General features: G+C 42.7%; 2 protein-coding genes across 2 annotated transcripts; one reads left to right on the plus strand and one right to left on the minus strand.

The window, feature by feature from the left end:
* Positions 1 to 1,957: 1,957 nt before the first annotated feature.
* On the plus strand, positions 1,958 to 3,346 carry LOC311362515 (gap junction beta-4 protein-like; the record flags this gene model as incomplete). Its single annotated transcript, XM_084482377.1, has 3 exons — positions 1,958 to 2,128; positions 2,251 to 2,552; positions 2,891 to 3,346. The coding sequence occupies 3 exons, from the start codon at positions 1,958 to 1,960 to the stop codon at positions 3,216 to 3,218; spliced, it is 801 nt and encodes a 266-aa protein (XP_084338503.1). The 3' UTR covers positions 3,219 to 3,346.
* Positions 3,347 to 11,558: 8,212 nt separating this feature from the next.
* LOC311361859 (uncharacterized protein) lies at positions 11,559 to 18,290 on the minus strand (the record flags this gene model as incomplete). Its single annotated transcript, XM_084481669.1, has 6 exons — positions 17,778 to 18,290; positions 16,814 to 17,651; positions 14,792 to 16,042; positions 14,266 to 14,389; positions 12,667 to 13,434; positions 11,559 to 12,207 (listed from the first exon to the last, which is right to left on the minus strand). Exons 1-6 carry the CDS (start codon positions 18,285 to 18,287, stop codon positions 11,559 to 11,561), a joined length of 4,140 nt encoding a protein of 1,379 aa, XP_084337795.1. The 5' UTR covers positions 18,288 to 18,290.
* Positions 18,291 to 19,816: the final 1,526 nt, after the last annotated feature.

Below are 19,816 nucleotides of genomic sequence, written 5' to 3' on the forward strand. Positions count from 1 at the left end.
AAATTTAAATAGTCAAATGGGTTCCATGAGTATCATAAAACAAGTTTCTGTTAGTTCACTCTAAATAAAACATTGGATGTTATAATAGCATTTTTGTTTAAATGACAAACAATCAATAATCCAATAATTACAAATAATCCATCATCAATGGATAGTTTGTTATAGTATAGATTGTTGCTTTGGTCATGTTGAGTTATTTTAATTTTTTTGAATTGGGCTCTGAGAAGATGTTCTATGATATATTTACTGTAGAGATATGGGTGATGTGATAAAGGGTTTAAAATAGATAAAATAGTTTGGACCCAAATTATATACCAACCTTTACTGCATCCACTGATTACACTACTACATTTACAGCTATCTTATCTCATCTAAACATTCACTCATTACTAGGAATACAGTTGAAACGCTACAGAGAGCTTAGTTAACATTAAATTACCCATATGTCATATCTTTATGTTGAAAAAAGGAGTAGTAGAATAATAGAATAATAGTAAAATCTTGTGGGTGTTGGCTTTTCGCGTGTTTGAATGGAGAGTGGGAGGTGACCGTTCAATTCTGTGGATGGAGTAGTCTCTATGGCAACATGCTGCACAGAGACCCAGCAACTGAGGGGGATGTTTGGTGTGTGTGTGTGTGTGTGTGTGTGTGTGTGTGTGTGTGTGTGTGTGTGTGTGTGTGTGTGTGTGTGTGTGTGTGTGTGTGTGTGTGTGTGTGTGTGTGTGTGTGTGTGTGTGTGTGTGTGTGTGTGTGTGTGTGTGTGCGTGCGTGCGTTTGTGTATGGGTGCATGTGTTCCTGTATGCATGCTAACAATTTAGAAAGTCACACATGTCAATGGTAATTTTATCGAGGGGTAATGTCATGTGACAGACTGGTACAGAATGGCTATGTATGTGACTATGTAATGTATAAAACACAATGTTCAACATGTTGCAATGGGAGAGTTGGCAACATTTTCTTTCAGGGCTGTGAACTGTGAAGGGTGTCTGAATAATACTGTCGTTTATGAAGACACTGACAGCTATTGAAATGCCTTCAAGGCTTTATTTTGTCTATGTATACGTATTGCCTTGATGCAAATCTGCTTACTCAATTTCAGGAATAATTTGAGCTAAATAAATGTTTGAGTTAAATAGATTAAAATAGACCATTAACTGATACAAAGGAAATAATATTAATTGGCACAGAAGCACAAGTAGGCTAGCCTATCTTTTGGCATTCGCCATTCTTCTTTCAAAAACGAAAACCACTGAATGATTCCTCGTCCTTGGGTTATGATTCAAATATACGTTGCCTTGTATTCCCATCGACCTCCAACAGGTGGCAGCATGTCGATGGAGCAGACTTCTGCCCCTAAAGCTCACTATAATATAGTTAACATAGCGCTGTCTCTCTGGCCACTTTGCGTCATTCCTTAACTGAAAATAATGTCGAATTTGTGCTATGAAACCAAAACAAAACAATCATAGCGTTAGAACTAGGTTTTGTTTGTGGAAGTCTGGTCTCAACCTTTAACACATCTCAATACCAATAAGAAGATTAAGCCCGGTATTGGTTTAGTGGTTCACTCACTCAGATTGTGCCTCAATATAATCGAATCAAGTCTGTGAGTTCACAATTTATACATCAGTAGGCTATAAAGTTTATTATTAGTATTAGTTTAGTTTATGTACATATTTATTCTTTAATCTGGATGCATGCAGCGGATTTCGTTATGTATGTAATATGTCTATTCATCTAATAATTTGTTCACAAAATAACAAGCTTTAGAGCTCATTCTATTTCTTTGGTCCAGGGTGTTTGTGAAGATAAGCCAGGGCTCGTCCAGCAGCTCACTGTATTTCTTTGTTTCAGGGTGTTTGTGAAGATAAGCCAGGGCTCGGTCCAGCAGCTCACTGTATTTCTTTGTTTCAGGGTGTTTGTGAAGATAAGCCAGGGCTCGGTCCAGCAGCAGCGATGAACTGGTCCGGTCTAGAGAGTCTGATCAGCGGGGTCAACAAGTATTCCACCGTCTTCGGCCGCGTGTGGCTGTCCATGGTGTTCGTGTTCCGGGTCATGGTGTTTGTGGTTGCCGCTCAAAGAGTGTGGGGTGACGAAAACAAAGATTTTGTCTGTAATACGAAACAGGTAAGGATGTTCAAGTATGGAGCCTGACATGAATGAAGGCAACAAGGTCTCTGTGCGCTCACTGTGTGTGACCCTTTACCCCGCCGGCCTGTCGGTAACCACCACCCCTGCTCCCCTTGAAGCCGGGCTGTACCAACGTGTGCTACGACAGCATCTTCCCCATCTCCCACATCCGCCTGTGGGCCCTGCAGCTGATCTTCGTCACCTGCCCGTCCCTCATGGTGGTGGCCCACGTGAAGCTGCGCGAGGAGAAGGACCTGAAGTACACCGTGATGCACGAGGGCTCCCACCTCTACAGCAACCCGGGCAAGAAGAGGGGCGGCCTGTGGTGGACCTACCTGCTGAGTCTGGTCTTCAAGGCCGGCTTCGACGCCTCCTTCCTCTACATTTTGTACCGGATATACCACGGCTACGACATGCCCAGGTCGCCACTATCACACGCTAACTACTCCTTTGTATTGTCATGCATCAATTAAGATTGCATGTGGGCGCTAATAGAACATGGCTGATATCCAGCACCTGTTTGTTAAATAAAAGTCAACCTACCTCTGACATTTGATCAGAATTCTACCTTTTATATCTCAGTTTTACATTTCTACATTTCCCCCTTCACCACGCTATAATCGTAACCATTTTTCACTACATTATGTAGACATTGTTATCGTTATGTTGTTTTTGTGTCTCTGCATGTGTCCGTTTGTGCTGCTTTGTTTTGGGCGGCGGTTGATACTAACGTCTGCTACGTCCTGGTTCGTCCACCAGGTTGTCCAAATGCTCCCTGGATCCCTGCCCCAACACCGTCGACTGCTTCATCAGCCGTCCCACGGAGAAGAAGATCTTCACCCTGTTCATGGTGGTCACCAGCGCCATCTGCATCTTCATGTGCCTGTGTGAGATGCTCTACCTCGTCGGCCACCGCATCCAGAAAGCCCTCCGGGTGCAGCACTCCATCAACAGGCTGCTGTTCGCCGAGCGCCACGAGATCAAGGACCTTGTCCCGCCCAGGACTCAGACCCGCCGCCACTATTCCCCGCAGGGGAAAAGTTTAAGCAAGACGGACAAACCCAAGGAGATCACGACGACCCTGTAGAGGACTCACAGAACATTGTTTGGTAAGGCGAACAGACATGGGCCTGGTTTTTGACGCGTATTCATTCTATTTTAGCCAACGATGGAAGTCTACTGGACAGATGTTGAGCATCTGTCGGCCAATTGCCACCAAACACCAGCCCTGTTCGGTCAAGGGACCTTGAAACCAACCAAAGACTGGAGGAGAACAAATCTAGCATTTCCAAACAGAAGAAACACAGAAAATTGAGTGTGAGTTTCAACTTCCTGATGGACCAATGTGTATTGGGGACAATTCTCAACCTAAGGAATACAACTTGTTGCAATCTAGGAGCCGTTACACACCACAGCATCTATGCAAAAAATATATATTTTGCTGTGCTTGCAAAATGTCGTGCCAGAAGACATAATTAGTCATGTATATAAGGTGAAGTAAAAGAAAATCAACAATACCAAAAAATTCTAAATTGTTATAGTCAGTGTACACTTTGTTATTCAGAACACAGGCAAACCATCCTGACTCATGCACCATAATATTTTGTAATATTTTGTTTTCATAATTGTTTTGTTTGTGTTTTGTGAGAGTAGGTGGGCATATATTTTTGTAAAAAATCTATTTTGAGTGGTAGTTTTTTTTTTTCAGTTTTAATTGTCATTTCAAGTAACACTGGAGAAGCACACGGTTCTTTGTTCAGTATTGATAGTGGGCCTCAGTCAATACTGTTCACTGGGTTGGACTGTAGGGGAGTTACATCAGTAACTGCACCCCAACATTCTGCTCCTATCTAAATATTTCACAACATTCGGTACTTTTCCTCTTTCTTGTTAAAATGTTTTCAGTCATTTTTCAAAAGATATAAATTATTCTTTAATAATAACAATAATTCATCAACTTAATTGTTATTTGTCATTTGTTCCCCTCAAACGGTAGTCATTCCTAAGAATAACAGCTGACCGGTGTTAGTATAGCATTTGGTGTAGCATTTGGTGGACTGGACTTCTTAAGTCCAAAACACACGGTGAGCGACTGGGCGTAGGGTTACAGCGTGGGCTCAGGAGGTAGAGCAGGTCGTCCTGCAACTCGAAGGTTGCTGGTTCAATCCACGGCTTATCCTAGCAACGCGTTGACTTATGGGCTGATGTGATGCACTACTACAGCTTTTCAAGTGGCCAGAAGCTAGAAAAGCACTGAATGCAGAACACCATTTATCATCTGTATTATAAAACAACAATGGTCTAGTTTTAAGAAAAGTATGCAAGCAGTGCAATCTGGATAAGCAATATTATTATGCCAGACAATTATTGTCCGATTCTTAAAAGGCCTGATTATATCATGAGATGAATGTTAAGTGTCTGTTATGAATAACATTGGTGGGTTGTGTGAGCGGCCTGTAATGTAACAGAGGTCGGCCTCCTGCCTGTTCTCTGGATCCCTGCCTACATGACTGCATGTATACACACACACTGTATACACAGAACCTACACAGTTGGACAAGCAGCTCTTGTGCGGACACAAACACACACAAAGTACACACCGTTCAGTTATAGTCAAGGCTTTTCTCTGTATCACATTCTTTCATGATGATGTAACATAATTGGTACCTCTCGATCTTTCCCACCCACCTGTGCGATGGTTTTAACCAATCCTCTCCTGGTTGCTGAGTCCTCCTCTTCACCGGCGCACTGTGTAGCGGGTCTTGTAGAGGCGTAGCAGTCAGGCTGATGGGTTTGACTCACTCTTAACCAATGGAATCAAATGACTCATACACACAACCAATTAAAAGCATTCAACAGCAGCAAAGTAGGACAAGCCGGCTTTTCTTTTTTTAGGATGGACAATTTTTGTCATGGAGCACATTTGTTTCGCCTTAAGCTTCAAAAGGTCCCGACTAATTATCCTAGATTTTCTTTTTTAGCCATTCATCCCCTGTGAGCTCAAGCGCCGTTGCTAGAATGTGTTGAAAGTACCAAAGTACCATTCAGCTCCAAAGGAACTGATGGACCCTCCTAGTTTTATGTCTATATACATTAACAATCAGTAGTTTAGCATAGTTTAACATTCAAAATGCCTTGCACATTGAGGTTGAGAATAGTCAAAGCATATAATCATATAAGCTATATATAGTGTATATATATATATATATATATATATATATATGTACGTATATATACATATATATAAACATCTTCAAATCCTAATAAGAGTCCAAAAGAGAACAAAAATGGGAACAAACATTGTCATCAAAGCATCGAGTTTATCTTAAAGCCTCCATAACAGTACTTTCCCCGTGTGTGTGTTGGCTTCCCTTCCTCTCCTTCTGTCTCTCCCTCTGTCCCCTCGTCTCCTCACTGTTCTGCTCCCAGACCCCAGAGACTTTGGGATCCACTTATGCATTATCGTTTGTCAGCTTCTCACAGCTGCTGTGTCATGCCTTATCATAGGCGCCCTATATATTAACTCCCTGCCACAGGTGTCAGCCTCCTCCTCCTTGTCAGAGTCGTAGTACAACAGTACTTTTAATATTCAGAATAAGCCTAGGACCCAGAGTCATGTCACTGACAGGCTTTAATACTAGTCTCATATTGAAGGGTATAGATTTAAAAACAATCATTTGGGAGTATTTTGTTAGAAATCTCCAAGCCATCATTAAGCTGTTAGTGAGGGAAATGCTCTTTGAGAAGACCTGCTTTGAGTTGCCTCTGTATGAGTCAATGCAGCTCCTGGCTAATTTCATATTTTCTCTGATTGGTTGGTTGAATCTATCTTGCCTGTCAATCAAAGGGGATTGCAACACTTCCCTATGATGGAGAAGTGTTGGGAGGGAGGGAGGGGAGGTTTTTTTTGGTTGTTTCATTTCCGACTCTTATTTATTTTGCTAGTCTGTGCAATAATCGCTCTACACAACAAAAAAGCTGTGGAACAAAACAAAGAAAATAAAAATAAATAGATAATTGAATAAATGAATAAAATCAGTTAAGAACTGAACATAACTAGAACTGTCTTTCATGATTTGTCTTTCATATACCTCTTACCTCTTACCTTTGTAATTGTAAGCACAGCCTCAAATGTGGCCATCTTTAGATGATAGTGTGAGTGTGTGTGTGTGTGTGTGTGTGTGTGTGTGTGTGTGTGTGTGTGTGTGTGTGTGTGTGTGTGTGTGTGTGTGTGTGTGTGTGTGTGTGCGTATGTGTGTGCTTTCATGTTTTTGTGTGTATGTATGTATGTGTGTGTTTATGTGTGTGTGTGTGTGTGTGTGTGTGTGTGTGTGTGTGTGTGTGTGTATGTATGTATGTGTGTGTTTATGTGTGTGTGTGTGTGTGTGTGTGTGTGTGTGTGTGTGTGTGTGTGTGTGTGTGTGTGCGCGCGGTCATGACTCATAGCTGAGCATCAGCAGTGTTTTTTGTACATCTATTATTTTCTGTATGTGACTGCTCTCTCATACTTGTAGACACAGCCTGCACCCACACAGGGCAAACACACACAAATATAAACCTCCACCCACACTCAACACACAATGATAAAACTGAAAGGAACAGAAAATATGGAATGCGGAAGAAAGCAAGAATTAGGCGTACAGCTCTCTATTAAATAGAGTGAAGCTAAAAGCATCATTTGTATACGTTTGTATTAATAGCGCCTGAATAACATAATATTACACTATAGTGTAGCATTGTATAGCATAGCATATAACATTTATTTTGAACATAGCTAGAATAATACAATATAACAACATAAAATAACATACCATAGAATCACATAGTATAGTTTATAAGATAACTAATAAAACAAAGAAACAGTTTCTTTAAACTGAAGCAGACAGAGAACATTTAATTCCAGTTTCTTTAATAAATCACTGACAGCAGAGGAAGGATCTCCTCCGATTCCTCCTCTGACAGCAGCACCTTTGTAGGTCAAATTATTATTACAAGATATTACAAGGTAAATAATAGAGACGTGATGATTAGAAAGGGATATATATATATATAATTTGAAACCCCATCAGAGATGCAGGTTTTTGCTGGAGTGGACTGCCGTCAATGTCAATTTTCAAAAAACAATCGAAAAAGGCTATATATGATTGCTTCATATACAACTCCCTGGTGATGTATGCAGGGAGACTACATATAAGGTGAAAAAAAATAAAATAATAAAACAACAAATAAAATCAGTCGTATATGAAGCAATCATATATAGCCTTTTTTGATTGTTTGAAAAACATAACACTGACTCTTCAGTCAGTTAAAAGGTTCCTATCTCTTTATGTCTCTATCATGCTTACAATCTTCCTTCATCTCTAATTCACACCTTCTTTGCATCTTCTTCCTCTCCATCTCTTCTCTTTCCATCGAACTCATCTTCATTTGCTCGACAGCCTCCTCTCCATCTCTTCAGCCCATTCCTCTCTTGGCCGTATTTGGATTGCTCTAATTAATCAGCCTTAAATAGATGCTAGACCTACATAATTGACAGAGCAACAGACACAGCGATCTACTATTAAATACACAGATGGCACAGCAAGCTGTGTGCGTGTGTATGAATGTGAGTGAGTGAATCGGGTGAAACCATTTTTTATATTTGATAGTCTGCATGGCAAATAAAATAAATGTGTGCATCTATGTGTGCACACTGTCGCCTAAATAATTCAAGAAAGATACAAATATTTTACCCACAAATATTTATTAACATAAATTCCAGCTTTAAATAATAATATATTTGCATGAACCTTGCATGGAAATACAGTTATTTCCCTCAGTGGACAATACAGGGTACAATATCTGTATTTCATTGTTCCGATTTCTTGCGGAAGAGCTGATGAGTTGAAATACATACTCAATAATATCATGGCTCTGTGAATGATATGGAGGAACAATGAGTGATAAAAATAAGTGAGCTATCTACATTTTACCATCAAATAAAGGCAAATAAGCCTTTATTTGCACACTGAAATGGTTCACTTTGAATATAAACTTTGTTTTCTTTAAAAATGTTCCCCTCCATCCTACTTCGTAATATCCACATATCTCTTTCAATTTACATTTACATCAAAATATAACCCATAAAAACGGATATATTCTTTTTTGGGGGATGTTGTTTGGGAATGTTGCCGGTAAAAGAATATGTTTAAATATGTAAAACAATGGAAACATCACATTTTAGGACTATCGTATGATTTTGAAGTAATATATTTAATCATTTATTTTTTTGGTAAGGAACTTGAACCAAAGAGTGCTGAAGAGTTCAGGTGCTATAGGCTACGAACTAATAGCAATTATAATATTTATTTAGTTTGCAAATTCAAATCTGTTCCATAGTTCTTATTATTCAGGTTATTATTATTACAGATGGCAAAACTGGACAGTGCTGCCATTTGATGCCGTTTTAGGCAATAACAAGCCCATTTGATGTCCCAATTCATCTGTTAATGTGTTTAAATGTGGATCCTTTATTTGGGCAAAAAACATCTTATTGCTAAAATAAATAAATGAACACATAAATGGTCCTCATTAATATAGCGCTTTTATCCAAAGTGCTTTTACAGTGTTTGACTGACATTCACCCATTCATGCACACATTCACACACCGACGGCGAAGCCAACCACGCAGGGCGACAGCCAGCGGGTCAGGAGCAGTGAGGGTGAGGCGTCTCGCTCAGGGACACCTCAGCTAGGAGGAGCCGGGGATCGAACCGGCAACCTTTACGGTTACCAGCCAACCTGCTCTACCTCCTGAGCTAATGCCGCCCCAACACATGAATAAACATGGTTTTAAAATGATCAAGTTATTCAGCATTTTGTTATTATTTTGGTTGTAATGAATAAGTAGCCTGTGTCTGCAGGGAATACAAATGGCTTAATAAACTAATTACACTTACACACAGAATATCAGAAGTAGTGCTATAGGTAAGCCACTCCATTATTCCAAGCAATAACCTTTACGTATGTACTTATTTTCAAGCTGTATCACTTTTACTTAATTACCTTTAACAAAAAATACTCAAAAAAGAGTATTATGAGATACATCATGTACAGATATTTTGTATTTCATCTATTTTATAGTTTCCATATGCAGCCTTTACTCAAGCGCTTAATCAAAGAATGAGCAGGGACACTCTGGATAATTTAGCCATGTTTACATGCCAGACATCTTTAAACATTAGCTGGTATTGAACCACAATGAAGGCGACGTGTTTGAATTGTGGCTTAAGATAAATGCACTGTTAGTTCATAAAGAGATCCCAAGTTTGGGAGGCATGCTTTCTTAAATATGTATAAACATTACTTTGTCTTGCTGTGCCTTTATACTGTACACAAATCTGGTTGAAATCCCACTTTAAAGAACGAGTCACAATGTGTTAGATATATTCATCTTGAAGGTATAACATCAATATATAGGCCAAAATTATATTAAATCACACTTGACCAATATTTTTAAATATCAATAAAGAGACATTCTCCTTTGGAAAATAAAATCAATAATCTATCATAATATATGTAATTTGAAGACTAAAGAATATTCCTATTCAGATATTCATACCCACGGACTGACACTGTCACACTCAATGCCATTTAAAGGACACTCTGCATGTTGAATCCTGTAAGCCTTGATATATCATAAAAATGGAAAAGATGCTTATTGTGGTAGTGAAGCCTAGTACTGTTGGGGGGGGGCAGCAGCAGCTGTAACAATGCTGAGTTATTGTGCCAACGTTGAGGTTGGAGGTTGGACTCCCTCTCCGAATCATGCCATCATGACCAGGCAGTGGAGTGGTCTTCAGGTATCTCTCTGCGTTTATCTTACTTGTGCTAATAGCCAGTATACCAGCAAACATACTGCTTTTGAATGCAGTATTAATGCATTGATACCGGATCTGTGATAGCTAAACAATTGAAAGAAAATTATCAACAATCCTAATGAATGACTGAGAAACAACAGAGTTCATTATTGCTACAACATATTAAGGCTAACAACTCTTAACAGACAGATGTCCTTCAACACAGCACTTTACGAGTCGTGTGTCACGTGCCGTTCCGTTGCAGCGTTGCTTTAAGACTTTTCTCAAATCATTTAGAGCCTCTGTCTCTCAGCACAGCTCCAACAGAACATGTGCTCTTCGCAATGCTGAAATATACACCCTGTCATGCTCCAATATTGTTCATAGATTTTATCTTTCATAGAACTTATAAGTTGATTTGTATAAAAGGGCAATTATTAGTTATTATGTGAAGGCATGACAAATTCTCTTCTGTAGATTGGTTATACTTGTAAATCCATATGGTATTCAGTCTTATTGCTTTGTCTAATAATATATGTATTAACATCCTTATTAAAATGTAGAATTTAGCTGATAGAGTATAATAAATTGAATACATTCAAAATCGCAAATATATAACTGATTATTACGATACAAAATACAAAATGTTATGTTATTTTTGCCACAAAAGGAGTCTTGCCTTATTTATTTATTGTTTGTGCTTATGGTCACCATGGAATTGATTGTGTGATTTAAAGTTAACATTGTCAATGAAATTATTATTACGTTCAGGCCAAACCAATCATTAGTTAGATGTGTCCCTTAAGTATTAACTTAAATGTCAATCACATTCTGCATTTAAGTAGACTTTCCATTGTCCTCATTGGTACAAACAGAATTAGCAGCAGCAAAATAAATGTATGTGTATTTATATTGATATAAGCCATATACCATAACCATTAACCATAAATATAAACCATGTACGTTGCCCAGCTTTACAGTTAGCATTAGCCATAACAACAAAAAGCGTACAGCCTTTGCTGAATAGTAAAATAAACCTCTCCTTTATTTCCCACTAACTTATTATTCCTAGAGGCTTTAGGAAAACATTTCTTTCTGCAACCTCGAAGAATATTCTCCCTATATTCCCAAGTGCAGTAAACCATTATAATAGTCTGTAACCCATCTCTATACAAAAAATAACATTAAATCCTTATTCAGTTGGCTAATTGATTGTTGGTGCATTTGTTTCAGCAAATTTCTATTTTTTTTTAGATTTAGTGACTTTGTATACACAAACATGTTATGAAAGTTGTATTGCAACAATGCAAGTTAAAATCTCAATCCCCAAGTTGGAATATTTTGAATTCCTCATGTACAAACGTTGATGAGCTGTGGCACGGGCCTCTCCTACATCTACGTCCTCAGCGTGTGTGTATTCTGATATCCTACACCCAGAGCGCTACAGACTGTACACACCCCATAGTAAGACCAGGATCAGAGCGCTACAGACTGTACACACCCCATAGTAAGACCAGGATCAGAGCGCTACAGACTGTACACACCCCATAGTAAGACCAGGATCAGGGAAACCGTTTGTGTAGTGCACCTCAACCAGAGGACGAGGATGAGGATGGTGAGGACGAAGAGGAGGGCGACGATGCTAAGGGACGATGGTGTGCCTCGTCTGGTCCCTGCTCGGCGCACCTCAGTGACGACGCCCTTGATGACTCTTTCTCTTTCCTACTTCCTGTGCACACAGATCTCTGCGCCGGCTTGAACTGCCACGTCACCTTCTTGGTGGTGGACGCCTGCTCCAACGTCACGGCGGCTTTGGCCACCTCGTCCGCTGGCTCGGGAGTCCCCCCGCGGACAAACCCGGGGGTGGATATTACCGTTGTTGTAGCCGCAACCGTAACCGTGGTGACATTGTTGTTGAAGTTGTTGCCGCCGCTGGTGGCGCCGTCTTCGTCGTCTTCTTCTTCTTCGTTGTCGTCTTCTTCGTCGAGCAGTTCGGGCGGTACCTCGGGCTCTGGGACGTCTTGGAACAGGTCCCAGCCGGGCTCAGCGGTGGCGGGGCGTTTCGGACGGACGGGGCCAGACGACGGCCTGTCGCTGGCCCCGAGGACTCTGGATGACGGGCGGTGGGGGTATGAGTCCGAAGCGTCCGAGTCCCAGTCGCTGTCCCCTGCCAGGGATCCACAGCCCAGCACCGACATGTCAGCGGCGCCAGAGCCAGAGCTGTCCGAATCAGAGTCCCTGCATTAGAGGATAACCGTAAGAAAATAACGTCATAGGTGTGGCAACTTAACCCTATTGATAATATACAATTAAATACAATGATAACCTTGTTTACATTGTTACTAGTTCATTAGAGATAGCTCCCTTCCTCTCTCCAATTGAAAGGTGTTAAGCTAGTAAGCATTGGCCATGTCAACTCTCAACAATAGTTTCCTTTGTTGATACCGCCCACGATATCAAAGTGTCCCTATAAGAATCATGTACACCCATCGCCTCACTGAAGATGCTTGGTAAATCTTCCCGTGATCATGCTTGATTAAATCCAAAACTTTGCCATCCAAAAGGGCCCAAAAATAAATACTTTTTAATGAAATATATTTTACATATGAGACTTAAACTTTCGGTGAGATTTCGATTTCCTTTCAAATCATTAAATAATACAATAAGCAGTGGTACTGTAGCCCTGCAGTCCATTACCTTGTACCGTAGGGTGCAGTTCCCTCTGGGCCCAGTAGGAGACATGCTGGAGCAGCGAGGTAAACAAAACTATCCGTGGACAGGAAGTCTTCTCCCTCGGGACGCTGGGGCACAAGATGACTCACCGTGACCACGGCCTTCTGTGCGGGGGAGGGGTCCTCGTGAGCCTGCGGGACGCTGGGTTCCTGGTTCGAGGTGACTTGGATGGCCCCACGGGGGGGTTTGTCTATGGCTTCGGTTGTCTCAGCCTGGGGGCTGGAGCTTGTGGACACTGCAAGGTAAACGAAGCTATCTGATTGGACAAAGGGATCCAAGTCGCCACAATCTAATCCCGAGCTTCTCATTGGTAGATTGGGATTGAGGAATTGTTTGATTAGCTGTTTGGAAGGGGATGTTGGGAGCGACACTGAACTGAGCATCTGCACCGAGGTCTTAATGGATACAGTCTCTTTTTCTGTGTCTCTTGGGTCTTTGTTTTCATCTCCGCTTCCTTCCTCTCCTGTGTGTTCGTGACAGGAGGGGTCGAGGAGTGAAGGATAGCACCAGTCCAGCTCCGCGCTCTCCTCACGCCCCCACTCTTTAACACCCGCCTCCTCCCCATCTCTGTCGAATGACGTGCTGCAGCTGCCCAAGTCGGAACCACTCATTGGTTGATCACTGTCAGAGCCCATCTCGTCTTGGCTCTGATTGGACATGGAAAGGAATACACCGCTGGAGTCCGACTCTAACGTCAGGTTTGAGTCTGGAGAGCTGTCCTCTTTAGTGGAGCTGGAGGGAGAGACGTGGGGTTCAAAAGGATGGCAACATCATGTGTTTCTGTGAACACACAAACTACACACTCAAATCAAACCTCCAACCTCAGTCCCATCTGTGGTAGAACACAGACCAATGGTAATAGGCTAATTGGTGTCAATTCAAGTCATGTCACTTGAATCTGAAATTAGTTACATTAAGTGACATCATCTTGAGGCAATTGGAAACAGCAATTCCATTACCTGTCAGTGGAGATTGCACTGTAAGTGATATTTTAGTGTTTGGTTACTATAAAAGCTAGCATTTCTCATGTTTAGTCTCTACCACCAGTGATTGAACAGAACTATTCATTATTACATCCAATTGATTCTTGACTCTTTAATCAAATCAAGGTGAGGGAATTATGACCTCAGGTCGGAATTCTTACTCTTATTTGTCTTATTCATTGTCTATTTATTATTGTTGTTGATAATACAAATTAGTATAAAAGTGTATTGGTTTTAATAGTAATTATTACACTGACAGTGTTTTAGATCAACAATGAAATATATATAAAAATATATATAAAATAAAGTTATTGATTTTGTGTCATTATCTGAATGAATACAGAGTTTCATGTAGCGGTTTAGATAAAAAGAATAACAAATCCATTTTCTAACTAGATTGGAAGATTAAACAATCGTAAAGCTACAGGAAGACTGCCAGAAACTAAAAATAGAGGTGTTATTTCAGCCAAAAAATCCAAAGGTCAACCAGCAGGGTAATAGTGAACGGCAGTCATCACGTTGAGGCCATTAAAACACTCTCTGATCCACACTGAAATGTGGGAGGACATTTTAAAAGTACCTGATGCCTATGGTAGGTGCCCCAGCAGCAGACTCTGCTGACCAGTTGGTGGCAACGTCCGTAATGACATTCTCTGTAATGGTGGGAACAATCTCTAGACGGACCTGAGACCTGCTGCCTACACCTATCAAGAAGAAGCAGATTAAAGGACAGAAAGGCCTATGGCAGCAAAACAAATAGCGGTTGCTATTAACTGTGATTAATGATTACAGTTATTTAGAAAAATCACCTTACAGTTCTCATACTGACCGCAGATAGGCAGTGAACTGTTTATATTGTGCAAAGCCTTTGTGGGTCATAATGATGCTTGTATCCATATTGGCATTTCATGTATTGGCACAGATTGTCATTAATAAATAATGAGAAATCGTGAATGTAACTAATACAAAATTGCCCACTTCCTGAAACCTTGCATTTTGCATGGGTTTGGCATTGTCTTTTGGATAGTCAGAAGGAAATTAGAAAACAATTCCAACTCAGCACATGCAAAATGACACGCCTCTGTATTATAAAGCAGCACACCTACCTGTGAGAAAAGCGCCTTTCTCCCTCTGAGGCCCCGGGTGCGTTTGGTACATGTCGGTCCTTTCCTTCTGCGGCTTGGGCAGCATCAGACCGTGTGTTTCCCTGTGGGGCAGGGACAGGTCGAGATGCTCCAGGTCTGAGTCCAGCTCCCTGGCCCTCCGTTCCAGCTCGGTCAAGCTGAGCTCTGAAGCAGCAGAGGACGACGGGTGGGAGCCCCCGAAGCCTGCAGGGGGTCTGAGGAGAGGCCAACGCTGCAAGGAGCCGGACACGGAGCCGGTGTCGCCTTCCTCCACTGGCCCTGCAGCTCTGCCCACGGCCCAGCCATCCTCCCAAATGGTGTTGACCATCTTCAGCACCACATCCCAGCTCTCCACCTCCCCGGCCACCCCGCCAACCTCCCTCTCTTCCATCCATTCTCCTTCTAAATCTACTCTGACTTCTGGTTTACCGCCAAGCTTGTCTGCTTTTGGTTTGGGTTGCTCTTGTGAAGGCATCACCTTGCTTGTGCTTTCTTCTACCTTGTTCCCCTTTACTTCTAATGCTAACAAGTATTTGATCTCCTGATTCACACTTTCCTGGATATCTACTTGTGCAATGTCTCTTGATTCTACCTGTTTTGTTATGACATGCTCTCCTTTGACAACACCATAAATCTTCTCACATTGATAGTTGTCACTTCTCTCAGTCACCCTTTTAGTTTTTAGATGATCATGCTCTACACTTTTCACCTTTTTTTCCTCCTTCTCCGCTGTTGACTCTTCTGGATTCTTAATGTTTCTGCTTTGCATCCTGAGATCATTATGCTCTTTGGTGGCCCTCCACTGCTCTAAGTTTTGTTCCTTCAACGAGGCTCTGCTCACCACGGTGGCACAGAGACCCAGCTCTAGATGGGAGGGTTCTTTCAGAGAGCACCGCCCTACTGCGCCAATCAGATTTGTCAAAGGCGTCTCAGAGTGATGAGCCAGACGTGGGAGGTGGTGTGGGAACCTCTTCTCCAGTGCAGTGAGAACAGACGGGAGTGGTGGGAGGATGGGCAGGTTGTGCAGTGCGCCACCTTGTCGAACTGTTCTCTTTCTGACAATGACTCTCCGGGGCCAGGTGGACTCCATGCCATCTGGGGGTGCTGCCGGGTCCTGCTCTCCGAACCCGCTGCCTAGTTTGGGGCTGACAAGTCCCGGACGTAGGCCCGTAGCTGTGCCCGGGCGAGTTCTACTGTTGGGTTTGGGGGTAGATAACTTCTGGCTTTCAAAATCTGGTTTGGGAGCAATCAATCCAGCTTTGCCCATATCCACAATTTGATCAGCTTTTTCATGAGGCAAAAATTCTGGATTACCCCAATCAACAGTAGTGGTCTCCCTTTCATCCCTGTGCCTTCCACTATTGAGGTCTGGATTTGTTTTCTCTGTGTTACCTGACAGGGAACTATGCTCAGTCTTAGGTGCAGTCTCGACCTTAGATTCAACAATAGCATCAGTTTTGGCAATGGCTGTTTCATGGTCTGCATCGCCCAACCCACGAGGGTGCTGCAATGTATCTAACTGCTTAGTTCTTTGTACATCTACAATCACAGATTCATTCTCCCTATTAATCACAGATTCATTCTCCCTGTTAGTCCTTGCATCAGATCTTCTTGTTTTGTCTTCAATAGACTCAGGCTCAACCTTGTTTTCTACCTTTTCCACGGCACAGGTACTAGCCTCAGCACACCTCAGTCCACAGTCGACCTTCACTTCTTCAGTTCTCTTTCCAGCCGTAGACCGGCCCCTGTGTTTTTCCTTACTTGCAGATGAAGATGAATTCTCCGTCTTAATCCCAGATAGCTTTATGCTTTCGGATAAACTTCTTTCTGGACCTTTTTTACACTGGGATCCCATTCTTCCTTTGGGGTTTTCTATTTCGTCCACCCTATTATGACTTTTACTCCAAGATTCATGACGGTGATCAAATTGTGCTTCAGACGTGAACGGTGTCTCTGCCATACTTCTAGGGCGACTTTCACCACCTAACCAGGGCCTAACCCCACCTCCGCTGTTAGATGATCGCACGCTTCCACTAATGGTTTCCGGTCCAACTTTAGAGCCGGCTCGGTTTCTTCCGACAGCACACGTTCCCATCCTGGGTGCAGCATTAGGTGACGGGGAGACTAACGGCTGGGGGGGCAGCAGTGGCGTGGTGTCGTGCACCTGGTCGGATTCTAGGAACACTGAGTCCCTGTCAGAACACAGCGGAGCGGCTCGGCCGTAGCCAAATGTTCCAAAACTGCTTCCAGAAGTGTCCCTCCTCTCCCGCTCTCTGGCCCTCTCCCTCTCCAGCCTGCCCCTCTCCCTCTCCTTCTCCCATTCCCTTTCAGCCCACCCCCTCTCCATCTCCCTCTCCCTCTCTCGTTCCCACTCTCTCTCCCGCTCTCGATCGGCCCTGCCTGCCCAGGCCCGTTCCCTCATATCCTCTTGGAGGTCGCGAGCCGACAGTTGGACCAGCGGGGCACGGTAGGGAGAGTAGCTGAGCTCGTGTGTGGGGGACATCCTGAGGCTCTGGGTTTGAGAGTAGTGTCTCGGCTGGGTGACGTGCGGAGGTGAACAGCGCAAGCTCTGTGTCTGAGCAGGCCGAGGTTTGGCTGGGGAGAAAAAGTGGGGGGTGTGGTAGCCTGAAGAGTGAGGGGAACCAGTGAAGGGGGAGATGACAGGAGAGGCCAGCGAGGAACCTCCTACAGGAGGGTAGGCGGCAGGGTTCAGATACCCGCCACCCCTATCCATCATGTCCTCCGACGTGAGTTCGAGGCAGTCCATGTGATTCGGGGGTGTGATGACTTTCCATGAGTGGCGTCCGTCCCTGTTCTTTCCACTGTTTCCATGGTGATGATGGTGATGCTGCTGCTGCTGTTGTTGTTGTTGCTGTTGTTGTTGCTGCTGTTGTTGTTGCTGTTGTTGTTGCTGTTGTTGCTGTTGCTGCTGCTGCTGCTGCTGTTGTTGCTGTAGTTGTTGCTGATGGTGGTGCTTTTTGGATGAGGATGAGGAGATGCCTGGAGCTGAGAAAGAACACACCGAGGGAGTGGCGGAGCGCTTGAAGCGTCCCGGGGAGCGGCAGTCGACCCCCTCGGCCTCCTGGACCCCCAGCTTCAACGAGTCGTAGATGGCCCTCTCGTCCAGGCGCCGCACAAACGAGGGGTTGGGGGTGAGCGAGCGCGGCTGCTGGTCGAACATGTCCCCCGGGGGGCGGCTTGCTCGGAGGGAGCTGCTGGCAGAGTAGCTGAAGGCCCCCTCCACTCCCGCCTCTCTCATGGAGCCGCCCATGTGGTGGAGGTGGTGCTGGCTGTCTATCTGCTGGTTAAGGCACATGGTGTCGTAGATGGAGCGCTGAGGGACGTAGCCGTCGCCGTAGCCCCCTTCCACCATGCTCCCGCCCCCACCTCTCACCCCGCCCCCCTCGCCTACTCCATGTTTTGCTCGGCAGCAGGAGTTTTTCTGGAAGCATCCAGGGCGACTCAGAGGTTTGCCCATGGTTGGCCGGGGCGGTGGTCGGTGGGAGGGGGCAGCAGGGGCAGAATTAAAGAGTGGAATCTTTGAAGCGTAGATTGATTGAGTTAATCAACCTTCCACTCCATTTGAATCGTTAAAGTGGGAAAACGGGATGTCAAATTTTTAGGTTTCTGAAAGTCGTACGTCAAGTAGTATGTCAGCCTTTCTATTCTAATCCTACTTTTCGAGTATCTTAATTTTTCTTTCCTGTCAAATTGTTGAGGACAAATTATTAAGTAAGATGTATTGTTACTGTACAGTACTGAAAAAAATAATGAAGTTTAGTGCAAAAGCAAAATGCACCATCCAAAATGTTATTTTTTTTACATAAAAAAACAAGCAAGAAAGTCCATTATTATAGTTCAACGAGAATACACCGGCAACTCCAACGGGAACATTACTCTGCCTCTACAGCCTCTTTCTTTGAATGGATTGGGATGGATTCTGAGTGTTGATTGTTGATTTTCAAACTGTTTGTCTTGAGCCAACATAGACTTTCATCCACCTGCCACAAGATGGGTAGCCAAGAGCCGACTGGAAGAATGACATAGAGAAAGAATACAGAAGGGTATGATTGATGACGGTGTGCCATTTCTGTTTTTATGCTTGTATGTTTGTCTGGCTGTAAAACAAAGGAAAGAAAAGAACAACATGGTAAAAGCCAAACAAACAAAAATAAGCTTTAAATATAAAAAATAATATATAAAAAAATATATTAAAATAAAATAAAAAATATATATATTAATTATTTAAAAAAAAAATATATATATATATATATATTAGGATATATTCCCATATTCTGACACCAATGTAATCTATTGGTCATTGGAGATAATTATATTGAAGACAATTCAACCAAAACATAGCAAGCACAATATGAATAGAGCCAGTTATGACTTCAGAACATAATTACATCTGAATGAAGGTGATATAAAGATCTTACAAAGACACCCTTACATCCTTCCTCATATCCAATATGCATGGTGAAATAAAAACTAAATTAAGAAGTGTTATCAACACAAACTGACGAAGAGCGTCATATATTCTCAGATGGTAAGACCAATTCCTCCTGCTGTAATGGAGCAGAGAGGCGACTGCAACAATAAACCACATTTCATTTGGACGGATTGGCGTACTTTACCTTCCAATGACTTGACTGACACATCTGGCAGTGGATTATTACTCCTGTTCTGTTCACCTCCAGCAAGTGGTGTGTCTTTCTACAAGTGTTCTGTCTTTCTACAAGTCTTTAGTTCGCCCACAAGTCACTGCATTCTCTATCCCTCTTTCTTTCTCTCTCTCTCTCTTTCATCCTCAGTGTTCTCATTTTAGAATTCTTTGAAACTGTCAATGCTGTCCATCTCTCCATATCGTCATCAATAGGAATGCCACATTTCCGATCAAAAAAGGCATGGCCGTTAAACTGGTCCAGCAGATAGCCTGTATATATATATATATATATATATATATATATATCTCTGTATCCAAGACAAAGTCTCGGGCCTCGTTGA

Source organism: Micromesistius poutassou (assembly GCF_964030765.1).
Source record: "Micromesistius poutassou genome assembly, chromosome: 17".
In the NCBI taxonomy this organism is placed as follows: domain Eukaryota; kingdom Metazoa; phylum Chordata; class Actinopteri; order Gadiformes; family Gadidae; genus Micromesistius; species Micromesistius poutassou.